This window comes from Sorghum bicolor, chromosome 9, assembly GCF_000003195.3.
Source record: "Sorghum bicolor cultivar BTx623 chromosome 9, Sorghum_bicolor_NCBIv3, whole genome shotgun sequence".
Lineage (NCBI taxonomy): Eukaryota > Viridiplantae > Streptophyta > Magnoliopsida > Poales > Poaceae > Sorghum > Sorghum bicolor.
This window is the reverse complement of record NC_012878.2, coordinates 42,790,311-42,807,090: the sequence shown is the minus strand read 5'-3', so window position 1 is coordinate 42,807,090 and position 16,780 is coordinate 42,790,311. Positions and strand designations below refer to the sequence as shown.

At 40.1% G+C, this 16,780-nt stretch overlaps 2 protein-coding genes and 1 long non-coding RNA gene across 4 annotated transcripts; 1 reads left to right on the top strand and 2 right to left on the bottom strand.

Moving 5' to 3' along the window:
• Window positions 4,176–6,202, bottom strand: LOC110430093 (F-box protein At5g03100-like). The gene is made up of 4 exons (XM_021447063.1): window positions 6,064–6,202; window positions 4,871–5,913; window positions 4,644–4,793; window positions 4,176–4,569 (listed from the first exon to the last, which is right to left on the bottom strand). The coding sequence occupies exons 2-4, from the start codon at window positions 5,903–5,905 to the stop codon at window positions 4,363–4,365; spliced, it is 1,392 nt and encodes a 463-aa protein (XP_021302738.1). The 5' UTR covers window positions 5,906–5,913; window positions 6,064–6,202; the 3' UTR covers window positions 4,176–4,362.
• Window positions 10,470–14,204, top strand: LOC8061890. 2 transcript variants are annotated; one of them, XM_002440886.2, is made up of 7 exons: window positions 10,470–10,767; window positions 10,913–10,984; window positions 11,386–11,453; window positions 13,349–13,469; window positions 13,583–13,666; window positions 13,757–13,864; window positions 13,965–14,204. In XM_002440886.2, the coding sequence occupies exons 1-7, from the start codon at window positions 10,633–10,635 to the stop codon at window positions 13,992–13,994; spliced, it is 618 nt and encodes a 205-aa protein (XP_002440931.1). In that variant the 5' UTR covers window positions 10,470–10,632; the 3' UTR covers window positions 13,995–14,204. The 2 variants fall into 2 exon arrangements, with proteins under 2 accessions (XP_002440931.1, XP_021303163.1); XM_021447488.1 differs by lacking the exon at window positions 10,913–10,984 and having other exon boundaries at window positions 10,551–10,767.
• On the bottom strand, window positions 12,228–15,503 carry LOC110430222. The gene is made up of 4 exons (XR_002447545.1): window positions 15,416–15,503; window positions 14,152–14,291; window positions 13,767–13,958; window positions 12,228–13,675 (listed from the first exon to the last, which is right to left on the bottom strand). It is a non-coding gene; the product is annotated as an uncharacterized LOC110430222 (long non-coding RNA).

Below are 16,780 nucleotides of genomic sequence, written 5' to 3'. Positions count from 1 at the left end.
TATAAAATTTTTCAGATTTTTCATCACATTGAATCTTGCGGTACATGCATGAAACATTAAATATAGATAAAAACAAAAACTAATTATACAGTTTGTTTGTAATTTGCGAGATGAATCTTTTGAGCCTAGTTAGTCCATGATTGGACAATATTTGTCAAATACAAACGAAAGTGCTACCGTACTCATTTTGCCAAAAATTTTGGAACTAAACAAGGCCTAATTATACTGCCACCTAGGCGTTTTGCTGATGTGACAAAGATAGTTATTGAAGAGAGAGTAAAAATCATAGAAACCAAGTTTAAGTTAGAAACCATGTTTACATAAAAACCAAGACATGAAGGAATATGATTGGTAGAGAATGAAGAGAGAATGTGATTGGATAAAAAATTATTCTGTAGAAACTATCTATTGCGACCATAATTTCTATATGTAGTGTCCATAGAAATTAATAGGTATAAAAATTGTATATTTTCTAGCATTGAGACTGCTCTCATATGTGCAATAGTGCCACGCCAGCTAGATTAGCAAAGGAATAGGAATTATGTATTGGCTAGCTTGGCTTGGTTTGAGGATTTGTATGGTGGGTGTTTTTAAGCACTTGGTTGCACATTGAAACTTGTGCATTGTATCTCTTTTATAGTGTGACCTTTCTTAAACTTAATTTGAACAAATAAAAGAATTTAAACATCTTTTAAGTCCATCGTCGTCTCCTTTTGTTATTTGGGTGTCCACTAGTGGCGGACTCAGAAACGGACCAAGAGGGGGGGCTAAATAACATAGGACAGAAATTTTTTGTACTCGCTCAACTCGGTACATTAATAAATATAGCTAAGACTGATAATTCAATATTGATTCAAAGTGCTCAAAGGCAAAGATACATAAATTTATGATAATAAACACAGAAAAATACCAAATACATGGAGTCCTGCATCTTCAAGAATTCACACCACTTGAACCGCCACATCCAATGCTATATATATAATTTTTAAATGTCATACACTTCTTCAATAATCAAGATAACAAGCAAGAAGAAAAGTACTAAAATAATATGCAACTTGGGACCTTGCGTGGCATGGTGCCAAGCAAAGATGTTTTAGGCTGGGCTTTAACTAAAAAGAAAAGTTATTAAATTTTTTCTAGCCACCCCAGCCCCCGTGCGTCCGCCAATGGTGTCATCTTGATAAATCTTATTAGTTTCCCAATTACATGGTCATTATCATTAAAACCCACAATTAGAACTTGGTTGCACTATAGGCGGGTCATAAACACTCTTGACGCTTATGATCAACTAGAGTTTCTCTTCATCTCCCTTCAGTTGGGATGAGCACAATAGCCACGAACAGGCCTCCTCTAGAGCACCACAAATTCTCTTATGAACTTCAACAGAGCCAGAACCACCAAGCCGTCTAGGAGATGGCAATCTCTAAGACTAACAAGCAATCCTTGCTTGCAAATTAATCTTCTAGTCCCACTCAATTAATCTCTCAAATATCTGCACTAGAGACGCTCTAATCTCACCATGAATGCAATGTCAACTAAGCATATGTAAGAGGAGGGCTAAACTTGGCTCTAAAGGGTGTGGTATGTTCCTTGGGCACCGGCAATAATCCAACGCACAACCACAACACCTATATATATATATAGAACAGCCACTAAAACTAATCGTTATTCACGTAAAACCCATAAGCCTCTAACACTACTTCCAATGGTCAAAAGCATTTTTAAACAGGGATGGCGGTTAGAATGTGAGAAACCCCCTAGTGTACGTGGGCCGTTAGAATAAGAGAGAGAGAGAGAGAGGTAAAAATAGCAAAAGCATGGGCTACACGACCGCCAACACTCAAATATAGGCTTCGCGGTCACCAGCACTCAAACACACGACCTTAGGCTTCATGCGTTTGTTCCCTAACCATTCCACCCATAAGATACTTGTGTCTATTTCAGGTATTCGTCCTCCTTAACCTTATTTTGAAACAAGTATTTAGGGTCCTAAATAAATTCAAATAAAAAATATTGTCAATTACAAAGTTTTATAACTCTTTGATGAGATCCATGACTTTAGTTTTGGTTATTTTTTCATCTGAGGTCCTTTGAAAATTTTTGAATTTTAAATTTGAGAAAATTCAAATATAATTTTTCTAAGATACATGATTTCAAACAAAAACATTGTCAACTACAAAGTTGTTCAACTCTTTGAGATAAATAACTTTGGCTTTGGTCATTTCTCCATGATTGTTTGAAAAAAATCAAATTTCAAATGTGAGAAGTTCAAACATAATTTTGTTGGATGGATGATTTTAAATAAAAAAGTTGTTTCAACTATAAAGTTGCATAACTTTTGGTCATTTCTCTATTTATATGACTATATATAAAGCCTATGGATTCTTTGGTATCTTGTGATGAGTATTTCGGCATCAAAACGATCTCAAATAAAAAAAATTGAAGCATAGAGTTGTACATCTCGTCAAGTACTATAACTTTGAGTTCGGACATCATATGACAAAGCTATTAAGGTTTTCATAGGATTGGGGAAAGGATTGGCATGGCTGAGAGAGGAGGCGGTAAGGATGGCAGCATGACTATGGAGTAGGGGAGGTGCAACGGAAAGAGGAGAGGTTAGCGTTGTAGGAGAGGTGCAACGGAAAGAGGAGAGGTCAGCGTTATAGAGGAGGTGACGACGATAGGTGTGGACCGTGAGAGGGTTTGATGGGCCGACATAGGTTGGATTTGGTGGGTAGGGTTGAGGGGGCCTAGGCTTAGAAACGTGATACCATTTAAATAAGCAAGGATAATGGTTTGGGAAACACCACCCCACCCACTTCATATATATGTATAGCCATATGTAAGAGTTGTACAAGTGTTTGTACACTTAGTGGCACAACAAATATGTCAGCTATACATAATTCTTAATATTAAGAAATCTGGACTCAACCTATAATTAAGGGAGGTAAGTAAAAAAATGATGTAAAAGAAGGCCTAATTCGCCTGAAACTATCAGTGGGTCAGTGTCACCAGTGCTTGGTGCACTGCGCGCTTATTAATCGATAGGTTGCTTTGGTTGCGTTTTTTTCAAATCTATATAGTCAAATTTTGTTTCACAGACTGAAATCCCTACTTACCCGCATTTGGGTTCCTAGGGACTTTTTGTTTCACCGACTGAAATCCTTATCGTTACACATGTTAAGGTTTGTTTTCACGAGAAAACCAACCGACATTGGAACAGAAAACACTCAAATTGCACAGGATTTGATTGCAGAACTTGTGCATTGCAGAAGCAAGAGGGTGAGCCAGCTAGACAGTTTCAGTTCGTCATTAGTCAGCACAAAGTTTCCAGCTCTTATGTCAGTAGAACATCAGTAGGGATAGAAAGAGAGATGTCGAAATATGATATGAAATCTCCAAGTGGAGAGGGTATGCATGTCAAAGCGGAGGGGTTCAAGATTTTTTTGGCATTTTGCCCATACAGGAGATATCTGCACAGTGATGATAAACGCTGACTCTGAATTTGAGTTGGCACATATTTTTGAAAAAAGTATGTAGCTCTCTGCCTAGTTCCAAAGAGCCCCAGGGAGAAAACGACAGAAGAAAACGTGCGATTTCCAGTGCCATTTTTCAAGACTGCCATGTTTTATAATTGGAGATAGTTTCAGTAGGAAAACACAGAAGCAAACATTTATAGTCAAGGGAAAAAGAGTACATAGTGCTAAAAGCACCAGAAGCAAGGGAAAAAAAAAGAGTAAAAGTAAATAGCATATACAGTCAATAGATCAAAGACCTGAATCACTTAGAAATTGGTCAAAAGTATATGCTTGCGATTTAGTGCGTCTAAAGGGAACCCATAATATGCACATAAGTTCCACATGTGAAGGACATGCATGTTAAAGCAGAGGGTCTCAAGATATTTTGCACATACATGTAGGGGACCCATACACAAGATAACTGCACAGTGATGGCAAAAACGTTGATGAATTCAAGATGGTGTATAGTTTTTGAAAGTATGTACCTCTGCCAGTCTGCCTAGTCCCCAGAAAGTCCAGGAAGGAGAAAAACAGAAGAAAACAAACTATTTCAAGACCCATTTTTCAAGCTTGCGATATTTTATAATAGGAGACAGTTTCCCAATCTAGCTTTGTCATAGGGCTTAAAGCAGATATTTTACAGAGGCAATCATATCCTTAAGGAAAGAGAGTATAAATTAATAGCATATATAGTCAATAGAGCAAAGGCCTGTTTCACTTAGAAATTAATCAAAAGTATAGGCTTGAGATTTAGTGCATCTGAATCAAGCCTATAATGTGCACATAATTTCAAATGAACCATTAGGTGAGAAGCCACATAGAAGGCCTGGGACAACAAAAAACACTAATTAACTTTGGTGAGTTTAATGTTGTTCTTCGACAGATTCACTAAAACACGCTGCAGAAGCCTGATAAGGTGGGGTCCATGGCCATCATTATATATGATTTCAACCTTGAGGTTCTCACACAGCAAATCCAGTCCACGAAGCTCAGAAGATGAGATACTGTTGCACATGGGCATTCGTTTCTTTTTGCTAGAACATTTTGGGAACTGTAAACAGCATAAAAGATGTAAGATAATGCACTGTGTTCGTTAATTAAGTTAAAAACCAACCAACAGTATACCTCGCAGCACTGCAAAGTGAGCTTCTCAAGAATAGGAGAACCCCAAAGAAAGAATACCAATGTCTTGAAGTCATCACTGAGATCACATCTGTCCAGAAATAAGCTCCTCAGGTTCTTGAATTCTTGGAATCTGGGTTCCTTACCAAGCACCTGTAGTACATTAGATAGTGCCATAACATTATTGGAGTGAATAAAATGGAACATTGCAAGAGACAACAAAAGCATACCCTTGTCCCGACACCCGACAATTTAAAATTTGTCGAGTTAGATATGCTACAAAGAAGCTTGAATTGATCGCCCTCAAGTTTACTTCCTCCGCTATAATTATATTTGTGATGCTGTAGATGAATAAAAGCCTTGGCAACGGATGGCACCTCATTTAATGAAAAGCCACCACGAAAGTTATAAACATCCACAGCCAGATGCAGATATGTAAGAGCAGGTGCCAAGATAATAAGCATACAGGCATCAGTATTTGAGCCACCATCAATAACCAATGTCTTCAGTGTGGGTGATATAATCTCAGAAAGACTGCGGCATTCACAATTTTTCAGAACCAGGGTCTTCAACGAGTCGGAGGTGATTGACTGAATTTCACATCTGCAATCGTCTAGCTCCAAATCCTCCAAAGAGCGGCAAACTGAACTAACACGCTTCACAAAATGGTCATCAAGAAGTACATGGCAGAGATGCAGCCTTTTGAGGCGCCAAGGACCAGAGCTCAGTCCCAGCTTACTGGCATGATCCGGGGTGCAGTATTTCATGGCGCGACAGAGCCATCGTGCTGCCAGTCTATTGCTAAACACAGGTGCTCTGGTTTGGTCAATATGCAGCCGGAATGAATCCAATTGTGCAATGTTACAGCGGCTCATCAGGATCACGGCAAAATCCTCAAAATCCTCCCAGTCCTTGTACTTGGTGAAGTGCTTGTTGAAAGGACGCGGTTGCAATCTGTCACTGTCAGAATCAGAGGTATCACTGTCGGAGCTCGAACTGTCGTCGCTACTGGAGAGACGGATGACGGGCGCCTTGCTGTTAAACTCATCAAAGTCGATGTCGAGGCATGGCACCGAGCGCCAGAGGTGCCTCCACCGTGTGGACAGCACGCATGTCTGGACCGCCTGCCGGGCTTTTAAGAATGACATGATGGTGTGGAGGAGGCAGTCCGGGAGAGAGCTCAGCCGGTCCGGGCCGCCGGCCGCGGATCCGCCGACGACACCACTTGCGCGGGCGCGCTTCCTGACGGCATCCTCAAGCTCCATGGCGTGCCCTGCTAGATCGATTACTTGATGAGTCGCACTGCTAGATCGAAGACGGCGCAAGGTTTCGAAAAATAGCGAAGCATTTTGCGGAGTCAAGCAAACCAGTCCGGGGTACGGGAAATGAGCGAAAGATGGGTGGTCCGCGAATGGGGGCTTACCGAGCACCGCAGCCTGAGCCGTCGTGGTAACACGCGGCCGTGAGAAGGGCGGCGCCGGCGCGAGCCGGGGCGAGGAGTTTGCCTAAAACCCTCGACGGAGAGACGGGGGGACGATTTGGTGGGGGAAGAAAGAGGAGCAGAGCGCCGAGCAGTTCTGGGCCGGCCCAATTGCCGCGACCGAGTCATGAATTTTTGTCTATATACGGCCTATAAGGACCCACTTGGCTTAGGGTTTAGAAAAAAAACATATCAATAAATTTATAAATCTAATTTATCTAAAAAAATACAAAACTCATTTCATAATCTTTATCACTTGTATCGTATAGGTCTAGTTTACAAAAACCGAACAAATTTGGTTTTACTTTTTAATACTTTTGTGATTTATCGCGACACCCAAAAAAAATATGAAAGGAAATTGATCAATTTAAATTTGAATGTCTGAAATATAAAATAGCTAGTAACAAAACCAATAATTAGCCAGCACAAAGACCAATTTCAACACATAAGAACAGTTGTATGACAAATCTATCACAAAGAAAGATCGTATGAACTTTACACTAAAATCTTCGATGGTCAATCAATTTTTTTGCATACCAGGTTTGCATATTAATCATACTTTAGCAAGCTCCTAAAATTCCAGCACAGTTCTTGTGGACGTTGTCCGGTAAGTAAGCATAGAGACGACACATGAACTCTTAAGCCAAAAGAGTTCTCACATTAGCTATGTCTTTGTGTCAAAGCCTCCCTCCACCTTTGGTCCTCTATAGTTGGCCAAACGGGTGGCCCGGACCTGACACTATACGGTACTATGCGGCACTATGTCTATCGTGCCGTGCCGTCTCGGACCATCGTGCCAAACTCTCGACCCAGGCACGGCACTATGGCTCCTTAACCGTGCCGTGCCGATAGGCACTGTGGCCCATCGTGCCCGTGCCGGTCCGTGGCTTCAGGAGAAGTCGAGAAGCTCATTGCGCCCTGCCTCAAGGAGAAGATGAGCGCTACCGCTGTCGTATAGTCAGACGGGAGAAAGAGTGACCGCAACAAGGATGTGTTTGCGCCGCCGACTAGGGAGTTAGGGTTTAAAAGAGTTGTGTGATGCTTATATACATGACTCAGAATACATTCAATGGTCATGATCTATCCTCAAAGCATCAGATGATGGAAATAATCATGCCAGCATCGTGCCAGCCTATTAATCGTGTTGTGCCCGTGCCGGCACTGTGGGCCGAAGTTGCGGTCCAGGCACGGCACTACCACCGGGCCGTGCCGTGCCTGGACCGTGCTTTTTAGTGTCGTGCTCGAGCCGGCCCATCGTGTTAGTGCCAGATGGAAATCTATATGGTCCTCTTAAGAGTAACTCCAACAATTTTGCAAATAGGTTTGACATTTTTGTTTTTTTGCTAAAACTCTCAAAATCTTATATCCAATAGTTTGGCAATTGGGCTTGGCATTTATAGTAAGTTTGTAAATTCTCCTTATTTCTTGGTATTTATACACGCCTAGAATAGGCTTAGCATACTGCATGCGCGCACTTTTATAGCAAGCTCACAACTTGATGCTTCTTTGTTGATCTCCGAAAGCAACAGAAACAAAAGTTGTACCTTTAATTCGTGCTGCTGGTGGCCTGGCCCTCCGATAAGAACTAGTGTGCGAGAAGAAGCGATTTCGTGCAAATGCTGATCAGTGCAAGTTTGTCCAGTACACATTTTTAACATTTTTAAGAACCGATCGGAACGTCATGTCGGAACCCGCCGCAAAACGCCGGCGCGAAGAAACTCGCACGAAGAGAAGGCCGCGCGCGTGATGTAGGCCAGTGCGTGGGTTTACGATTTTTTTGCCAAGTCAAAATTGTCAAACACTTGGAGATGTCCTTTTTTCCCTTTCCATATCGTTTTGGGAGTTGGCAAATAATATTATTTGCCAAACAAAATTTGCAAAACTGTTAAAGTTGCTCTGTATATGAAAAGTGCTATTGAAGCCAACATTTTCTCCAGTGGAAGGCACAAAGCTCCATCTTCATTGTGTTCGGCCTGTGCCCGTGACTCTGTCCTAAAAGTAGCTTTTTTTTGTTTCTCTACTCTACAGGCTAATGCTCGAAGGCCACAATGCATACCAGTGTAGCTGCTTCATTTTTTATCTGACGAGACCATTGACTCTTCTGCAAGGGTCTCTGTCACAATGCAGGGCTACACTATGCTGTTACATAGACATTTTGTGCAAACGTGTATGTTGGAGCAGCACGCCATGTTGTAGCCTTAGGCAAGCCCTTAGTCCATGCCCCTGTGCCACTTTAGCCTCCGCCATATGTTTCCTCGGAGATTTGCGCCAAGTGCCTCGAGGTCAATGCATAGTAGGTCTCTGTCGAATGCCTCCCTTCACCTCTGGTCCTCCTCATCCATTACCTGGTGCCACTTTAGCCTTCGACGCACGCTTTCATGGAGATTTTTGCCACCCGCGGAGGTTGGAGCACAATGGAGGTATGTTCGTTTAGGCGATAAGTTATTAAGTACTATTTGTTAATTTGTTATGAGAGAAAAACATTGTCCTAAGCGAGGTTGTGGGTCGCTATTGGCCCCATGGATGCGGAGCTGCACAACGTGGAGGTAGGCGAGCGCGTAGATGTTCCCTAAAAGCATGTATCGTGGATAAATACATGTGGCAAAGAGTATGTACATAATAATGTTCTGCAGCATCTCTTTTATGATTTATATATATCAAAGAGAAAACACTATATGTAAATTCAACAATTACTAGTATAGAAAATGTTTGTACAAACAACATTTTTTATTCCATTGGCGGCATTGTGAATCATCGGTGTAAAAGGCAGTGGAAATGGTAACGTCTCACTTGAAAATCACATGCATAAATAATTACACAAACAGTTGGCTTAAGCCTACCATCGTTGTAAACACCCACACCACTGGAGAATTCTGATGAGTGTTGGACGGGTGGACTAAACACTAGCTAGGTGTGGGTTAATTATAGCCTAAATTCAGGCGCTATTGAGCAAGATATCATCGGAGAATTCTGGTGATATTGTTTTAGTAGTCGGTCTTCGTGTGCTTGAGTTGTTGGTCGCTGTACTCTAGTCCGGTAGTTTTTTTATTCAGTTTTCACTCAAACAAAACTGGGCCGTCATCCCTTTTTTTTCTTCTTTTAATAAAAATTATGGCAAAGCTTTTGTTGTCCTTTGTAAAAAAGACCGATGATATTGTTCGGTGTCCCATTTGATTTGTTTCTTCATGTCTTCTTGATAGGATTTCTTCTACTTGATGTCGGCTTCTTGATCTATGTGTTGATGACGAGATCTTTATGTAGTCTTTGTCCAAGCCATCCTTGCATCTATTTGAACTAAATACCTTATATACTAGCAAACATCATTAGTGCAATTGATCATGTTATCATACAATCACCAAAATCAAACAGGTTCTAGCTATATGCCATTTTCCTTATAGCGTGCATGTTAACGTTGCCTTTCATTTATAACTGAGTCTAGGGTTATTTCATCTAAAGGCTTGTTTGGCTGCACTCGTATCCACCTCAATTCATGTATGTTCTGATGGATTGGAGTGAAATTAGTTAATATTTCACCCCAATATATATGGATTGACGTGGATACAGGTGCAGGCAAATACATCCTAATTTTTTTTATCCTTTGGGACAAATTTTGAATGTTTTCATACTATATATCTTTCAAGACAGATGGATTATTAATAATTCTAGTTATCCATCTAATCTCTAACATGTACAACTACATATATTGGCCTTTTTCTAATAGATATTTTCTACTCCCTCCGTCTTGAAACAGAGTGCATTGTGACTTCTAAAATTTATATTAAAATACAATGTATTCTACGTAATGACTATGTTTCGACTTGGCAAGATTTGTTAAAAAGAAAGCCACAATTTGAGGAGAAACTCTATAATTAGAATAATCTATGGGTACATGTGTTGTTTGAGTGTTTCTTTAAGTTGTCTTAAAATTCATAGAACACACTATAGTACAGGACAAACAGAGCAGTTGTGCTTTTATGAAGGGAAGTCACCCAAAGCAATGATAATAATGCAAGCCAAGGGAAAGATGGCACGTATAGACGGTGTGGCAGAAACAGTATATGTTGATGTATAATTGTATATATAGTTCGAAAAGACCCGTATCTGAGTTTCATCCTTCTAGCTGTTGATTGGTGTCTCTCCCTTGTTCTGCTGCAATGATAGCAGTATCCAACTATCATCCACTAAGCTTCAAAAGCCAAAGATTACGTGCCTAACAATCGTCCAGTAGTTATGATGGGTGGAGATGATACTGATAACAGCTGGTGTTCCTTTTCTTCATTTTTCCTTCGATGGGCAGCTTGTTTAAATTACTAGCTAAAGGAACAAACCAAAAAGGTGGTTGGGTCCCTCTTAACAGTGGTTGGTAAGCAGTGGGTGGGGTGGCATTTGGATTATCCTAATCCTCCCATGAGGACATGAAGTGACTGCTGCCTCCATGGCTATTTAAAGCCCCTTCTTCTTCCTCGGTGCATTGCAAGCGTGGGAAGGGAGATCACTGGAAGGGAGAAAGAAATGGAGCATGAAGAAGAGCTGCCTTCATCTTCTTCCTCCTTGGGTTACCTGATGCAGTGTAGGATCTGCCACGAGGAAGAGAACGAAGGGCGCGCGATCATGGAGTCTCCTTGTGGATGCTCCGGCTCTCTCAAGGTACATAGGAACTAAACACACATCATTCAAATTCTTGGTCTAGGTTTCTTGAGGCAATTTTCTTACTTGAAACTACTGCATGATGGTGTTTTGACATTGGTATGCTAATGTAACGTGAAACCGTGCGTATGCAAAATGCATGCAGTATGCTCACAGGGGATGTGTGCAGAGATGGTGTGATGAGAAGGGGAGCACCCTCTGTGAGATTTGCCTTCAGGTTGGTTTGCTGAAATGCTGCTTTTCTTTGTGGGTGGCTAGAAAGTTGTAGTTAGTGGGAAAGGTGTCAGCTAAGCTCACTTTTCCTTCTTTATGGACTGCAATTAAGAGTTGACATGTACATGGTTCGTGAAACCTAAGCAAAGAGATATTTCTTTGAGGGTGAACAAAGTAGGTCTACCTTTCAACCGTAAGCAAGTGCAATGTGGTGTAAAATATTAGCTATATACCTTGTGCCGGCCCTTCTTCAGCAATGACATGTGAATCATGAATAGCACACTTTATTACAAACATCGGCCAGAACCATAAGAAAACATTATATATTCATCCTTTTGGTCTAAGCTATATCTTCTAAAAGGAAAGGAAAGGAAAATTGATGTTTATCTTTTTTTCTGCTTCCAGAATTTCGAGCCAGGCTACACAATGCCTCCAAAGAAAACTCCGGCGATTGAAACTGCGGTCACTATCAGGTAGTTTCTCTCTAGTCTCTACACATGCACACATTCTTGCCTCTATCTACACAATCTATTGCATTGTCCAATCGACTCACAGGCTGATGGATTAATAAAAAAACATACTCCCTCCTCCGTATAGGATTTTAGAGTATGGCCTTGTTTAGTTCCCGAAGTGAAAAATTTCGTGACACTGTAGCACTTTCGTTTGTTTGTGGTAATTATTGTCCAATTATGGACTAACTAGGCTCAAAAGATTCGTCTCGTCAATTTCGACCAAACTGTGCAATTAGTTTTTATTTTCGTTTATATTTAATACTCCATGCATGCGTCTAAAGATTCGATGTGACGGGGAATCTTGAAAAATTTTGGATTTTTTGGTGGAAGTAAACAAGACCTATGTTTAGGTCAAACATTAAGAATATAAATCATCAATAATTTTTAAATTGCTAATTAAGTTTGTAAATGTGAAAATTATATGAATAGATTTAAATATTTTCATAAAAATATACATATATCTTTTTTCCCTAAATATTTTTATAAAAATAAGAATCAAAGTTGTGCTTTGGAGACCGTGTTGTTGTCTTAACGACTTCTAAATCCTATTCAGAGGGAGTATAATGTACTATGTCCTAGCTGACTATATTTAGAACACAGTTTTTGGTGCATACATATTCAACATGTGCATCCTCATCGTCCAATATTGCATGTAATCCAAATTGGTAGTGTGAAGCATAGTGGGGAAGTGTGAAGTAGCAGTGAGAGAGTAAAAATACACGAATCTCAAAGCACTTTTGTCAAATTAACAAGTACATGTTGAGCATGTATATGCTACATCACATTAGCTTAGCTGGCTAGTGTCATGCAACTAACTGCCATGTCCTCCAGCAGCAGTAACAGAGATGCCCGCCCTTCAACGGAAACGTACAGATCATTAGGTAGCACATTGTTTTCGAACAGCATACAGTCATTCAAACCCCGACAAAAGCGATTAGGCTGCTAACAACCGGAGGTTGATGAGATCTGATCCATGCATGTCACCACTACACATTTAAAATGGCCAGACTGGTAGACCCAAGTCCTACCCAGCTACTTCATGCCAAGGCAAAGCATATCTTTTGCATCCAGGTATACCACAGGGTCTGGAGCATAAACCATCTACGATCTCATAGCAAGACACATCTAAGCAAATTGCTGTTTGGAAACTGGCGCTTTCGCCGCCCTCAACGAACCAATCGACATTTGGGAGTACACCAAAATTGCATAGAAGATATAAGTTGGCGATAGAGGTTTTCATAGAGCTTATGCAGCAATTATATATGCATAATATGCTGGTATGCGCTTAACTAGCAATGTGATAGCTACTAGAAATACCCTCTTCATTGCAACAATGAACAGAAAAGACAGCTGCACTCAACGGTATGTATGACCTGTGACTGAGCTGTGCTGTTGCATGGGCAAGAAAGAGTGGTCCTGTCAAAAGCGTGTGTCCAAAACCAAATCACAGACACTGTCAATGCACATCCACCTAGCACCTCCAGCTAATGTTCCGGCCACTTGGTGTCCTCAGTCACAATACATAACATTAACCCATTGCATCTTCACGCAACTATGCACTGCAGCCACTAGATTCACCATTTGTCAAAGCGCTCCAGTTACGGAAACCTAGTTATTACTTATTAGTGGTGACCAAGGACTTGGAATTTTAATTTCGTCCAGAAACTTCAGACCAAAATTTGAATTTGAGAATGTTAACTAACCATCCATTCTTTCAAAACCCATTAAACTAGTTAAAATTAAAAATGCATTCATTCAAGTGGGCCTGTATACTTTCTATACTGCGAGTCCGGTCAAATTGGCAACCATCTAAATTTTGTCAGTAAATGGAACTCTTCTGTCAACTGATCGTGTAGTGAACATGAGGACATGCAACCTTTGGAATCTCCGGAGGGCTCCATTGACGGTGCAGATTACACCAGGTGCTCCTACGCCGCAGATCAATGCGCCACATGGTGCCGGTCGCTGGCGATCACGGTATAAAGTGTTTGAAGTCATGCAGCGAATTGAAATAACCGTCCTTCAGTTCAGGACGAGTCCTGATCCATGCTGTCTGTCCACTGGATTCTGACTTCTGCAATCCTGTGCAGTTCACCATTATGCTGTTGGCATGGCATCTGGTTGCAGTAGTGACGGTTGAAGCAGCAGATCACTGCGCGTTCAGTCTCCTGACAGTGAGTTCACTGTTGGCATGACCCAGAAGGAAAAAAGGTTTAAGTAACCTGATTTGATGGAGTATAAGCTGAGCCTATGTTTCTTTGCAGATGTACTTACTTCGTGCTGCTGGTATCCTGCTGCCGCTCTATGTTGTCATGCGGCTGATTCGCATCGTCCAGAATGGGCAGAGGCAGTATCGGTTGCAGCTGCTGGAGGTTAGTCCTGACTCCTGTTCACTGATTTCTTGAGGGCGCAGATTATAGTCGAATCAAAACATGCTGAGCTTTCTCCTCTTTTTTCTCTCTATTTCTACAGGACCAAAGAAGAAATGCATCAACTATATGAATTATATGCGTGACCACGAGAAGGACCAGCTAGTTATTAATATTCATTAAGCCAATGAATTTAAATGAATCTTATGGAAGGTTGTACAGATGTACATTATGTATTACTGGGGAATTTTTCAAACAGAACATCATTTGTAAACTTTCAGTATACATACCGTTGGTGCAGTGAAAAACAGCAGCATTTTATTCCTGCTTTTCCGAACGTTCATTATGCTGCTAGGGAATGTTCAAACAGAACATTATGCATACCTTCAATAAGAATATAAGGTTACACTTATTTGCTTTTGGTTTTCCTCTGTAAAAGAAAGAAGAATATAAGCTCAAATAAGGAGAAGATAAAATGGAATCAAGTCAAAACATTCATATTCATCAATTTTTTCATAGTTGATGGTGGTGGTATCAAGGAGATGATTTAATCTATCAAGTCTATAATTTAGAGGGAAATTTCAGTGTCAAAATCCTAAGGTAACCTCAACAAAGGAAGAAAAAACATAACTAACAGAGCACTGTGCTTCATCATTTATCATCCTGTAATTCTTTTCCACTAGCAAGTGGCGGCAACCGGAGAAACTAAGCAAGATAACAATGAAAATGGCACTTGTACATAACACCTCAAATAAAAAAATTATGTCAATCAGTGACAGAGGAAGAACAATTTACTGCTATCTTGCTTGTACTCTGGGCACAGAGTTTCTATGTTAGAACAATCGTACATCCAGGTTGTCAGATTTTTTTTTTTTTACATAAATTAGGACAATACATGAATCCAGGTCAAGTTTCACAGCCTTATGTATTTATTCACGTGAAATACACTAAATAGTGACGACTGGACATAAATAGTGCAGTCTGTACAAAGACCACAGAAGTACTAAAGAAAGTAAATAACTCAATGCCAGCAGATGCAGTTCAGAAGCAAAGATTTGAACCAAATGAACAGCCGGATCTTGCGCAAAATTCAGGCTCAGAGTCATGCCATTCTCATTGCTTCCAGTTTTATCCTACCAATCTAGTGATCCAGACAGATTAATCCAGGAGTGAAGCAATAGAAAACAAGATCTGCAGACTGCAGCTATCAGAATTAACTAGGAGCAGGGATTGGAATATAGAAAATTGAGCCAATCAAACATAATAAGCACACCAAAGTCGCAAAATGGTGAAGCAGTGCCCAGAGTCACGGGAACTAACAAACTCAATAGTAGATATTTGTTAGCCTCATACCAACTGAGTGCCAAGCTGGAAACACTCATCACACGGTAGACCAAAAGATCTGCATGTGCTGTGATACATTTATTAAGGTTTGTTGTCTTGTACCCTTGTTTAAATCTATTTACAGGAATACCGAGTATAAGAAGACAAGAACATTTCAAGAATGTGTAATATGATGGAACTGAAAGTTTGGAGGGAAGAAAAATTACTAACTTGTAAGTGATCTCCACAATAAGCACTGTAGAGATCAATAGAGAACAGCATAATGCATAATGCAGATCTAATGCACAAAGGACCAACAAATGTCAAAGAACCACGGCAACAGAGCTCCAGCACAATCACAACTTCACAAGGTAAGTCGAATGCAACTGTGTAGCATTTTGTTAACAGAAAGTGTGTCCACAAAGGAGCGCAGTGCATGAACTTTACAGTCTGTGAATAGCTGCAAAAACTCCACTCAGACCACGAAAGAAGTCAATATTATAGTCAAACTTTTCCCAACTCTAGGCATTTAAATATTTGATAATGATGGTGTTTTCTTTGTCATGGCATGAAAAAAGAAACAAAGAAATAACTCAGGTAGCTAATTTAATCAAAGAAACAAACAAGCCTAAACAATAGGGAGCTGTATCATATTACCATGTGAATAATAAGTTTTTCTTAACACAATGTGATAAATGCATTGATCTCAAAAGCCAAAACAATGAGTGATAATAAAATAGTAAAATAGATTTTGTAAGTTACAGGTGCTAATCAAAGAGCAATATGCTTTAGGTGTGTCTTGAAGAATGTTAAAAGGCATCAAACATAATTAAGCATGTGGCCTTGTATCTTGAACAATTTTTTTTGAATGTCAGGTCACAATTCTTAAAGTTGACCTGAAAAGACGAAACAAGATCTGTAGTTCAATTTGCCTGGTACCCACGAATAGCTTTCTTAATAGATTGCTAAATGCCACGTGTCAAATAATGAGTGGTAAAGAAGCATTTAGAAGCTAGAATTAGTAGGTGAAACCGTGAAAGAACAGTAACCTTAAGTGTCTTGAAGAATGTTAAAAGGTATCAGAAATAATTAAATATTCAGTGCTCTCTATCTTTTAGATTTTTTTGACTGGTGTTCGATTTTTTTTAATCATCAGGTCAAAATTATATACTAAAGCTTGATCTGGAAGGATGACACAAGAATATCCCGACCAGACCAAGCATGCCACATCTTTAACATTCCCAACAGGCAACAGTTTAATGTCAGTGCAAGAACTACTATACCAGCCTCAAATCGTTGATACAGAAATCTCTGACAGTTCCACACAGCACAAAAGATCAAAGGTAATGTCCTTGGGTCCTTCACTTTGCATAAACTAAGATCAACAGTTCTTAATGACACACAAGAGCTGGTTTTGACTCATGAGCTGTACTGTACAAGATGAAAGTGATCGAATGGTAAGCATCAAAGGAGATGAAAATGACCTTGTTAGAACACAGCTAATTTTTGTATAAGGGCTTGATGACAATGTGAAAGGAACTTAGTTATCCAATACAGCATACATGAAAGTTTGCACAGGTTGACATCTGCTACAAC

Excerpts from the sequence above, each read along its gene's own strand:
- LOC110430093 (XM_021447063.1), bottom strand. The coding sequence starts at position 5,905 with ATGGAGCTTGAGGATGCCGTCAGGAAGCGCGCCCGCGCAAGTGGTGTC. Across the intron at positions 4,794-4,870 it reads TGTCGGGTGTCGGGACAAGG|GTGCTTGGTAAGGAACCCAG; the intron begins GTATGCTTTTGT and ends AATGTACTACAG. Across the intron at positions 4,570-4,643 it reads TCACTTTGCAGTGCTGCGAG|TTCCCAAAATGTTCTAGCAA; the intron begins GTATACTGTTGG and ends TGCTGTTTACAG.
- LOC8061890 (XM_002440886.2), top strand. The coding sequence starts at position 10,633 with ATGGAGCATGAAGAAGAGCTGCCTTCATCTTCTTCCTCCTTGGGTTAC. Across the intron at positions 10,768-10,912 it reads GATGCTCCGGCTCTCTCAAG|TATGCTCACAGGGGATGTGT; the intron begins GTACATAGGAAC and ends AAATGCATGCAG. Across the intron at positions 13,865-13,964 it reads ATCGGTTGCAGCTGCTGGAG|GACCAAAGAAGAAATGCATC; the intron begins GTTAGTCCTGAC and ends CTATTTCTACAG.